Source organism: Danio rerio, chromosome 11 (genome assembly GCF_049306965.1).
Source record: "Danio rerio strain Tuebingen ecotype United States chromosome 11, GRCz12tu, whole genome shotgun sequence".
Classification (NCBI taxonomy): Eukaryota; Metazoa; Chordata; class Actinopteri; order Cypriniformes; family Danionidae; genus Danio; species Danio rerio.
In genome coordinates, this window is record NC_133186.1 from 36340159 (window position 1) to 36352500 (window position 12342).

At 35.2% G+C, this 12342-nt stretch overlaps 1 protein-coding gene across 1 annotated transcript in view; it reads right to left on the reverse strand.

The window, feature by feature from the left end:
• col6a1 (collagen, type VI, alpha 1) overlaps positions 1-12342 on the reverse strand; it is a 69232-nt gene that overhangs the window by 54381 nt on the left and 2509 nt on the right. Inside the window, exons 3-13 of the mRNA XM_068224238.1 lie at positions 11728-11928; positions 11482-11641; positions 8813-8926; positions 8126-8146; positions 8002-8022; positions 7872-7916; positions 7658-7711; positions 2410-2454; positions 2273-2299; positions 2099-2125; positions 1963-2007 (exon numbers count right to left, since the gene is read on the reverse strand). Of these exons, the coding sequence (XP_068080339.1) occupies positions 1963-2007; positions 2099-2125; positions 2273-2299; positions 2410-2454; positions 7658-7711; positions 7872-7916; positions 8002-8022; positions 8126-8146; positions 8813-8926; positions 11482-11641; positions 11728-11928 (760 nt within the window). The remainder of the gene's footprint in view (positions 1-1962; positions 2008-2098; positions 2126-2272; positions 2300-2409; positions 2455-7657; positions 7712-7871; positions 7917-8001; positions 8023-8125; positions 8147-8812; positions 8927-11481; positions 11642-11727; positions 11929-12342) is intronic.

Below are 12342 nucleotides of genomic sequence, written 5' to 3' on the forward strand. Positions count from 1 at the left end.
TCTGACACAGGGCATCAGAGAAAGCAGCGGAGGAAGAAGAGAGAAAATAAGGTCAAATGTTAAAGTAATTCATTAAATAATGTATGATAGGAGTATGTTTCACCTCAAAATTACGAATTTATTCAGTGTTGAGTCATTTCAAACCTATTTAGCTTTCGAAAATTAAAAAAGAAGATATTTTGCAGAATGTTGAGGCTGGTCTTTTTTTGCTGACTTGTGGTGTAATGGAACTGATGTTTGTTTTAGAAATTTACAGTGCAGGTGTTTCGGTTCGGTACATTAATAAATGCAGTGTTGTCCCAACACAAATCAAGTTAATTGATTTTTACAAACTTAAGTGGATTGAACCTTACACAATTAAGCTGCCTCAAAGAAAACTCAAGGATTGTGTGGTTTCAGCTCATTCTAAATATATTTTTTGAGTATTAACAAAGACTAAACATGCAGAACTTTATGTCATTTAAAAATTACACGTAGATGCTCTTTTTAAAACTACAAATATGTTTACATGCAATTTTTTTTTTTCTTTTAAATTTGGAGGATAAAATGACAACTGGTCAAATTAACAGAATTTAAAGATTTCATCTCTTTTTTTTTTTTTTTTTTACTTTTTCATTTATTCATTCATTCATTCATTCATTCATTTGCTGCAGCTTTTTTGGGGCCAGGTCACAGAGGCAGCAGTCTTATGAGAGAACCCTAGACTTCCCTTTCCCCAGACACTTCCTCCAGCTCCTCCGGGGGGATCCCAAGTTGTTCCCAGGCCAGCCGAGAGACATAGTCCCTCCAGCGAGTCCTGGGTCTTCCCCGAGGCCTCCTCCCGGTGGGACATGCCTGGAACACCTCCCTATAGGTAGGCGTCCAGGAGGCATCCGAAAACAGATGCCCGAGCCACCTCAGCTGACTTCTCTCGATATGGAGGAGCAGCGGCTCTACTTCGAGCTCCTCCCAGGTGTCAGAGCTCCTTACCCTATCCATAAGAATACGCCCTGCCACCATTTAAAGGAAACTCGTATCCGAGATCCTGTCTTTTCGGTCATGACCCAAAGCTCATGAGCATAGGTGAGAGTACTTTTTTTACTTTTAAAGTCTCATTTTTCTGTCATAATTTTGACTTTAAAAGACATTGCTTTGAATTTTAGAGTCATATTTTAAATGTGTTATGCCATAATTTCAACTTTACATATTGGCTACAAATTATAAATGCATAATTTCAACTTTAAGTCTTATAATTATATCTTTTGGAGGCATAATTTCCATTTAATGTCGTATTTTTGACATTTCATCTCATAATTTCAAATAGTTAGTCATAATTTAGACTTTTAATTAAATAATTATGCCTTTTAAAATCATAATTTAGACTTTTTTCATTCTTATATCATGAAAATAAGCCTCCATACTGCACTCAAAAAATTAGGTAACACTTTATTTTGATGGTCCATTTGAGTATTAATAGACTATCTGTTAATATTCAACAGGCATTTAACTGACTATAAGAAACTTTGCAAGTGCATGTCAACTTACACTAACCCTAACCCCAACCTTATAGTCTACTTATAATAATGAGAAGTAGTTGGCATGTAGATGCAACTTAACTTAAATTCAACAAACAAACCATCAAAATAAAGTGTGACCAAAAATTATTTTTGCTGCTTGTTCAAATTACTTATTTAAAATAAGCCGAAATGACACAGTTCATGATTTTTTTTGGCACAACTTCATTGCTTTGGGTTTATTCCACTTAAATATATTAAAACAATTATGTAAACCTAATCAATTTGCATTGGGACAACAAATAAGGCACTGTGTAGAACCCAGTGTTTTTTTTGTTTACAGTGTGTATGTATTCATAAAAATAGTAAAATGTGTTTTTTTATTTATGCAGATCTGAACTTTATGAGAGCATCATATTTGGGGTGAACTATCCCTTCAAAGTGCTGTTTTTGTGCCATCAGCACTCACCTTACGTCCATCCGTGCCATCGAGACCATGATGACCTTTGTCTCCCTAAAAATAGCATTAGAATTCAATATAGCATGATAAAAACACAGGCATGACTATATAATAATAATATAAAAAATGACAATAACAAGCTCACCTTGAAGCCTTTATGACCTCTCTCTCCCTGCAGATCAAACAAAACTCTATTAGCGGTGCAGTTCCAGAAAGAAATACTGTACGATATCAAATAATTGACTGCTGGCAGACTCCACGAACGTGCTTTTGATCAAAAATTTCCTTCGAATCAGCAAGAAAGCTCTTTGGCGTTTACCTTATCACCTTTTATTCCCTGGTCTCCCTGTAAAGAAAAGAAAAACAGTATAGATTATCATTTCAGCAGAAGAGCACAAATCAACGTGAATATAAACACAATGTAAATATTTATGAAAGCGAGAGCGGAAGACGAACCTTCATTCCTTGGTAACCGACTGGACCGGGATCACCAGGATTTCCCTAATAGGAGAAGAAGAAACGTAAGACAAAATGCCAAAACATTTTCTGCTTGATTTATGGATTAAGCAGAGAAATGTTTAGCCGGCATATTCACAGACCTAAGAGGAAGATTAAACAGGGATAAAATTGAACAAATAGCATGTTTAGGTAAAATGTGAAAACTATTAGCCCCCTGTGATCTTTTTCAAATGTTTCCCGAATGATGTTTAACAGAGCAAGCAATTTTTCACAGTATTTCCTATAATATTTTTTCTTCTGGAAAAAGTCTTATTTGACTCAGTCTTATTTTATATTTTAAGGTCAATATTATTAGCCCCCTTAAGCAATATTTTTGTTTGATTGTCTACAAACAAACCATCATTATACAATGATTTGCCAAACTACTCTAACCTGCCTAATAAACCTACAATCACTGGCCACTTTATTAGGTACACCTAGTACAAGGTTGGACCCACTTTTGCTTTCAGAACTGCTTTAATCCTGCATAGATTCAACAAGGTACTGGAAATATTCCTCAGAGATTAACATGATAGATTCACACAGCTGCAGATTTGTCAGCAGCACATCCATGATTCCTTTGAATCTCCTGTTCCATCACATCCAAAAGGTGCTCTATTGGATTGAGTTTTGGTGACTGTGGAGGCCATTTGAGTACAGTGAACTCATTGTCATGTTCAAGAAACTAGTCTGACATGATTCAATTTTTATGACATGGTGTGTTATCCTGCTGGAAGTAGCCATCAGAAGATGGGTACACTGTGGTCATAAAAAGATGGACATGGTCAGCAACAATACTCAGGTAGGCTGTGGTGTTGACCAATGCTCAATTGGTACTAATGGGCCCAAAGTGTGCCGAGAAAATATCCTCCACCCATTACACCACCACCACCTGCAGCCTGAACCATTGATATCATGCAGGACGGATCCATGCTTTCATGTTGTTAATGCCAAATTCTGACCCTATCATCCAAATGTTGCAGCAGAAATCGAGACTCATCAGATCAGGCAACGTTTTTCCAATCTTCTATGGTCCAATTTTGGTAAGTCTGTGTGAATTGTAGCCTGAATTTCCTGTTTTTAGCTAAAATGAGTGGCACCTGATGTGGTCCTATGCTGCTGTAGCCCCGGCTTTTCTGATAGAAGATGTATGTTCTGCATGCCTCAGTTGTAATGAGTGGTTATTTGAGTTACTGTTGCATTTCTATCAGCTGGAACCAGTCTGGCCATTCTCCTCTGGCATCAACAAAGCATTTGCACCCACAGAACTGCTGCTTACTGGATATTTTCTTTTCGACGGACCATTCTCTGTAAACCCTAGAGATGGTTGTACGTGAAAACCCCAGTAGATCAGCAGTTTCTGAAATACTCAGACCAGCCCGTCTATCACCAACAACCATGCCACGTTCAAAATCACTTAAATCACTTTTCTTCCCCATTCTGATGCTCAGTTTGAACTGCAGCAGATCATCTTGATCATGTCTACATGCCTAAATGCATCGAGTTGCTGTCATAGGATTGGCTGATAAGAAATTTGCATTAACAAGCAGTTGAACAGGTGTACCTAATAAAGTGGCCAGTGAGTGTATAATGTAAACCTAATACAAATATAACACAAACCTTGCACAACAGCATCAGGCTGGAATTCTTTAGAAAACCGCCTATTAAGTGGATCAATAATAAAGTGTCTGGTGTGTGTAAGTTTTTTCAATAAACTCATTACTTCATCTCCTGCTTCGGCTCCTCTCTGGCTTTCTCAGTCAACTGATAAACTGATAGGAGATTATTAATTCAGTTGAATACTGGTTAACAGGTTTGGGTACTGGGTGGCCCTGCAGGCTTGTTGTTTGGATACCCAGAGAAACAAACATTTTCTTTCAGGATCTGACACCCGGGGCTAGATCCTATTTATCTGGCCTGGAGAGGGTGCTCTAACACTAGTGAAATATTATGTACTGTCACTATGGCAAAGATAAAAGAAACAAGTTAATAGAAATTAGTTATTAAAGCTATTATGTTTAGAAATGCGTTGAGAAAAATCTTAAATATACATGAGGGCTAATAATTCTGGCTTCAGCTGTGTGCTGTAATTATTGTTTTGTCTACACAATCAGCAGAACAGAATAGCTGGAGCTTTAATAGCTCAGCTGGATGTTTTCCAATGTGTGCGCTTGTTTTATGATACTTGTGAGGGCCACATTTCTGAAAACATCCTTGCAAACATAGTAAAACTGCATGCATGTGGCAGACAGGAAGTCCAGAGAAAAATCTGATTTTGACAGATCGTTGAAATCGTAACAGCTGCAAAAAGATGAAAGCGGCCGGACGTGGAGGTCAGCCGAAGGTTTTGCTTTGATTGGACGATCAACAAAAAGGAGACACATGGAACATTTATGAGACACAATGAGCTCATAGCCATGTGAGAACTATTAACTGGCATATTAATAAGCGCTGTTTACCTGACAGATGTATATTTGGACGTCATTCTTAATGTATGTCAGATGTAAAATGCAGGTTTTCACTGGTTATTTGGAAAACAGCTTTAACGTAATCAACACAAACAGCTAGTTTAGACTCAATACGATATATAAGTTGTAGTGACGGCACCATATTTCTATTAACATAAATTACATTAACATTAAAATGAAATATAATTGACATTAATATAAAGTGATTCATTTTTTGCTTATATCATCAGTCGAAAATTCTTTATTTTTCAAATTCACTTTCAATGCTAACAATATATAAATTTTTTCCAAGGAAATGATTTGTTCATGCCTTAAAATGTACACTACTTCATGGAATTATGAATATGAAACTTACACACTAGTTAATACATACTGTTTCTTATGATATATGATATTTTATAATATGATGTAATTCATTCATTTTCCTTCGGCTTAGTCCCTTATTTATTAGGGGTCGCCACAGCGGAATGAACCGCCAACTTTTCCAGCATATGTTTTACACAGCGGATGCCCTTCCAGCCGCAACCTAGTACTGGAAGGTATAATATGATATAAAACAAGTTATACGATAAAATATAAGTAAATTACTTAATAAAAGAGTTTATTTGACTTATAAATTAACCATTTTCTATGTGGATAAATATCAAGATAAAGTGTTTGGGTATTATTACTTTTTCATATTTGCTTTTTAGCTAGATCTGGCAATACTAATGAGTTAAGACATACCGTTTCCTATGATATATTAGATATAATATGATATAATACAGGTTATATGATATAATTTAAGTAAATTACTTAATAAAAAGAGTTAACTTATAAATTAGCAATTTTCTATGTGGTTAAATTTCCAGATATAATGTTTGGGTATCATGTAGTTTAGCTTTTTTTTTTAGCTAAATCTGGCAACACTAATTAAGACACTAGTTAAGACATCCGGTTTCCTATGATATAATATAATGTTAATTCATTCATTCATTTTCCTTCGGCTTAGTTTCTTATTTATCAGGAGTCGCCACAGCGGAATGAACCGCCAACTTTTTCAGCATATGTTTTACACAGCGGATCCCCTTCCAGCAGCAACCCAGTACTGGGTAGTATGATATAATATAAGTAATATCATAAAATTTGAGTAAAGTACTTAATAAAATAGTTTTCTTAACTTATTAATTAACCATTTTCTATGTGGATAAATATCAATCTAAAGTGTTTGGGTATTATAACTTTTTTCATATTTGCTTTTTAGCTAGATCTGGCAACACTAATGAGTAAAGACATATCGTTTTCTATGATATAAAATGATATAATATAAGTTATACAATATAAGTAAAATACTTAATAAAAACTGTTTACTTATACTTTATTAACAAATTACCCATTTTCTATGTGGTTATATTTCAAGATAAAGTGTTTGAAAATCATTAATTTATTGGTATTTGCTTTTTTTATAGCTAGATCTGGCAACACTTGCACTTTAAGACATACCATTTACTATTATATATACAGTATATGATAGAATATAATATAAGTTATTTAATACAAGTAAATTACTTAATAAAACAGTTTACTTTCACTTTAGTTCTAAATTAGCTGTTTTCTATAAGGTTAGATTTCAAGATAAAGTGTTTGGGTATCATGGCTTTTTTATATTTGCTTTTTTAGCTAGACCTGACAACATTAATGAATTAAGACGTAGCCTTTTCTATGATATCTTGCATCAGTTAGTCAGTTTGATTTGTTAGAATAATTAGGGATGTGCAGAATATTTAGCTACCAAAGATTTTTGGTCGGAAACTGATTGGACGATCAAAATATGCCGAAGGAAAACAGTCAAACATATGAGGGAATAAATTAAATCTTTAACGTTTAAATTATCTCAGTATTTGGCTCATGTACATGTATACCAGGGGGGCCTAAACTCGATCCTGGATGGTCGGTATCCTGCAGACTTTAGTTCCAACCTAATTTAGACACACCTGAACCAGCTAATCAAGCTCTTTCTAGGTATACTATAAACTTCCAGCCAGGTGTGTTGAAGGAAGTTGGCGCTACACTATGCAGGACACCGGCCATTCAGGACTGAGATTAGGCACCCCTATCGTATACTCATCTATACTTGAACCACACATGCTCCCCCAAATAAGTAAGTCCACTCAAATAATGTGCCGACAGGATATTTCTACGTAGTATATATATAATAGCACTACAGTGCTGTCACTTTACATATTTTAATAAAATAAAAAATAATCATTACAAAGCATTTTTGGGTTCGGAGTGCATTCCAGGATGTTTAGTACTCGTTTTCATTTTGCTGTGACCCTAAGAATAATAATGCATTTCACCTCTGACACTTAACAGTAATTAACACCACTAGCCATTGACCCAAATGATAATGTTTTACAAATGTTACACAAACTCGGCTCTCTATCAGTAAATCAGTCTCAAACAGTGAAGTAACCACATCAGAGAGAAACACTTTAAACATCATTTCGAGTCTGTTGAGAAATCATAGTTATCATAAATAAATGGAAAGAATTGTGGGAAATGCACAATATTCTTCAAACACATTCATGCACGTTTGCTTGTGATAACATTAATGCCCACGTAAATGTCTGGCATTACAACTGAACACTAAGAGGTTTAGAAAAAGAGTAGTGAAGGTGTAAAATGTCAGATGTGTGCCTACAAAAACCTACAATCAGTTCTGACAGGATGTTTATCTAGCAAATAGCATACTGTACCTGAGCCCCAAAGTCTCCTTTTTCTCCTGGCATGCCTGGTCTCCCGGTCTCTCCCTGCAAGAAAAGGAAAGGGTAGGTGGAAGTTCTCTGAACATGCTGAGAGTGGATTAAACATGAATGCGTGTAATGTTTCACTGAAATCAACAGGTGGTTTCCATGTACATGAAGGGAGAGACAAAATAAAGTCATAAAAATATATTTTATTAATACTTACCCTTTGACCTGGATCTCCAGGGGGTCCTTGAGGGCCTCCATCAGCCTGCAGTGTGGCAAAATGCATAAAGCCATTAGAAACCATTAGAAATCAATATTTATGAATAGGTTAGGAAAGTATTTTTACTTACGATGCAGTCAAAGGAGCAGCACTGAAGGAAAGATAGATTGAGAAGACAAAGTTAATAAATCACGGTACAAAATAAAAGCTATTATGGTATATAAATGTGCAAAAGCTATGGATAGAACACATACCACATCCTTTGTTTCGTTTGTCTGTAATAAAAAGCAAAAAAAATGGTAAGAAGACAGTATTTTAATGTCAAACATCTTAATTAAAATATCTGCAATAACTGATAGATGACTGATAAAGAAGGTTCACTGGGTTGGAAATCATGTAGTAATAAGAATCTATTAATAGATTTATACAGCTTTGAGTCTATATACTAAAATATTTGACAAAATTTGATTTAAAAAGTTGGACTACTGTACAAACTCTTCTGGTTTGATAAAAAATACAGCATTTTGTTAATATTTTACTTTAATTAACTGTTTTTTAAAGCTAGTTTATTTTTAATTTATGTTCAAATATTATTTATCTAATTTAAATGTCATATAAATTTCAGAGTCATGTATTACTTAAATTACTTAATTATTAAAATAGTTCTTTGATGAACAGAAAGCTCAGAAGACATACAGTAGAAATGTTTGGTAACATTAACAAATTGTTGTTACTTTTGATCAATTGAACGCATCCTAATTAAATAAATGTCCATGTTATGCGTTTCTCGATATCATTTTCTCATGCAATTTTAAAAGAAGTGTCCTTTCTTTTCTTTAGGCAATTTTATTTGGTATGTGCTTAGGTCAGTCCGACTCATAAATCCGCAGGGAAACCGCATAAACATGCTTACTGTGGTGAGTTTGCATTATGACACTCACAATCATGTGGATGATGGAGCGTATAGTGCTCATTTGTGTGGAGCGGGAGTTGTCTGCAGCGGTGAAGTTCTGTCTGTAGTTTATATCTGTGGCAATGACAGACAGTCTGGTGTCCTGGGAAGAAGGGATGAAAGAAAAGCAAAACATTATTGGTTGCCTAAATACATCTGCATGAGAATGAAATGTCAAATGAAAAACATCATCACATGTAGTTTTGTGTAGCCATACACACTGCTGCTAACTTAAATAGGAAACAAAATGTGGGATTTACTGCTAAGTGACACTTTTATATTGTTTACTTGCTATTAAGGGTTTCAAATAAAAATCTAATAGCTTTTTCAAACAATAAAATGCATAAACCATGCTAAATTTGTAGTTGTTGGTTCTTTCCTAGAAGCACTTGATTTTTAGGAACTATGAGCTTATTTTTATGTACATTTTTATTATAAGTATTTTTTCTAGGGCTGTCAAATGGTCAAAAAAAATTAACGTAATTGATCACTTTTTTTTTTTTTAATAAATCAGGATTAATCACGAAACAACGTATTTATTTACATATTTACGCCATTTGAATTTCAAAACAATCAATGCCAATATCAAACAAAAATGATTTCCATGTTGGATTCTAAGTGGACTACACAGACACACACACTCACACACAGACAACGCGTGCAGTACAGCAGACCCGGTGAGCGAGGGATCCCTTCTGATTAATCAACACGCATGATCGCGTTCATCAAGTTTGCTTAAACTAAGCATTCTAAAGTATGGCTGTATTTTACAAGCAAGGATTCTGACAGCAACGTGAAGCAGACGCTTTACAAAAGTTGACCGTGAGGGAGGGGGTGGGTGTAGCAGATGAAAGTGAAGACCGGGGGGTTCGCTCACTATTCTGCAGCCCAAGGCGGCCACCTAGGTCGCCTCTATGCATGCACCATACCTGAACACACGTCGGCCACAACAGGAAGTTTTTGCGTTATTTTTTTAAGCATTAAATATTTAAAATTAACCACGTACATTAACACGCAAATTTTGACAGCCCTAATTTTTTTATTTGAGTTAATAACAACATTTTAATATGGACACCCTGAGGTAAATAGCGTAACAACTACATTTAGATTTTTGTAAGCTTCGAAATACGTATATTTGTGATTTGTTGTTGTCTGAGTATCTAAGGCACAGGCTGTAAAGGCTCCGGCTTCTTCTGGAAAGTGGGGCGTGTAGCAGCGGCTCATTTGCATTTAAAGAGACACACACCAAAATAGCATGTTTTTGCTTCCATCTAAAAACACACATTTGCAGCATGGAGTAATAAATAATTAGTGAGATATTTTGAGCTTCAAAGACAGCTGATAATGATAGAATATATTGTCCAAAACATAACAGGACCCCTTTTTGTGTATTACACATTTTAAAAATGTTATGTTATTTATTATAACTTTATTTTGCCAGGAAAGACACACTGAGATTAAAAATCCCTTTTACAAGAGTGTCCTGGCCAAGAACAGGCAGTATACATGTCACATGAGTCTAACAGACTACCTCTTGAAGCTCATCAAGAGAAAGCCAAGAGTGTGCAAAGCAGTAATCAAAGCTAAAGGTGGCTACTTTGAAAAACCTAGAATATGACATTCATGTGAATCAATACCGTTAGTGTGAATCTACAATTTTCATAGTCATGAAAATAAAGAAAACTCTCTGAATGAGAAGGTGTGTCCAAACTTTTAGTCTGTACTGTATATTTTGATATGAATATAATTTTACAAAATACTCCTAATTTTACATTGATAGTGATGATTTTGTAGGGGAGCAAATCAGCATAAAATATAATAAACAAATTACATAAGCATGAAGATTAATAAAATAGAACAAAGATACAGACTGAATAAACAGTGCTTACGATTTTCTGGAAAGTCTAACGGTGTTGAGGTGCAGTTATCAAATGAAAAATAACACAGTAATTCAGTATTCTGTAATCGACATTTGATAAGTGGATCAAACCTTTCATCAAAGTTGTCCTGAAACTCTTCAACAACATCCATTCTTTTCTTTTTTGATACATTTCAACTGTTGACTATTATAGTCTTCATTGTAGAAACAATTAAATCCAATTAATCTTTGTTAAAGCAAGAAATTTGATCAGTTGTAGCGCCCAAACGATTTAAATTAGCTCAAAATCTCCAAAGTCACAGGCCTTAAAAAATCCCCCCATTTTACTTTAACTCTACAAGGGTTAACCTTTGTTCTGAACTGTGTTTTTGCTTAAAGGGATAGTTTACCCCCCAAAAAAATTTAATTTACTCACTATTTACTCTCTCTCGAGTGCTTCCAAACCTTTATGAGTTTTTTTTCTTCTGCTGAACACAAAAGCAGATATTTTGGAGAAAGCTGAAAACCTGTCACCATTGACAAATCAAATACTATGGAAGTCAATGGTTACTGGTTTTCAGCATTTTTCTAAATATCTTCTTTTGTGTTTAACAGAATAAAGAAACTCTTTAAGGTTTAAATCAAGTAAAGGATGAGTAAATGATGACAGAATAACAATTTTTGGAGGAACTATCCCTTTGATTACAATTACCACAATATCAATATGACAAGCGATATCGATACTGAAACTATATATTGTGCACCTCAATGCATATTATCTATTAAGTTTACTACAGTACCTCCTGGTCAGGTGAGATGGCCACAGCAAACACTTTAATGGCATGTTGTCGAGCCTCATTGGCGGCCTCCTGAATGCCACCGCATGGTTCCTTATATCCGGTTATAGGATGACCATCCGTCACCACCACAATGTATTTATTCTCATGATAATGCGAACCCCTGCAGGACGCATGTGCTTATTTACATACATGCACTATTACATTTATTTTAATATGGCATTATAAAAAATGTCAGAATTCACATACGCTCTGAGCAGCTCAGCGATGCCCTCCTTGATGGCGCAGTCGGTGTACGTTCCCTTGCCGATGTATTTGATTCTGTCGATGGCAGCTTTAAGGTCAGCACGTTTTGTGTTGAGGTCGACTAATCCCATGACCAGCTCTGTGTCATCACTGTAGTGCAGCGCTCCCGAGTTCCATGTCACATCGCGATCACAGGGCTGGCGTCTGGCAGAAACACGACATACAGTGTTTGGCATAAATAAGTACACCCCTCACAGATCTTTATTTTAAATTCAGATTTCCTAAAGGATGCTTTACAATAATATATTTAGTTGTTGTTGTTTTTTTTTTTTTTGCAGTAACTCATTTGAATTTACTGTAAATGTTAAATCTTTCTAACTGTTGTTAGCTGAGGCTCCACAACAAAATTAGGCCTGGTATACGCTTTACAGTGCACCTTTAAAAGCATATGCTAGATCACAGGTGTCAAACTCAGTTGCAAAAGGACCGCAGCTCTGCACAGTTTAGTTCCAACCCTAATTAAACACACCTGATCAAACTAATTGAGTCCTTCAGGCTTGTTTGAAACCATAGATATATACACTAGATGTCGCCTGGCCTATTGTTGTCTATTGGACG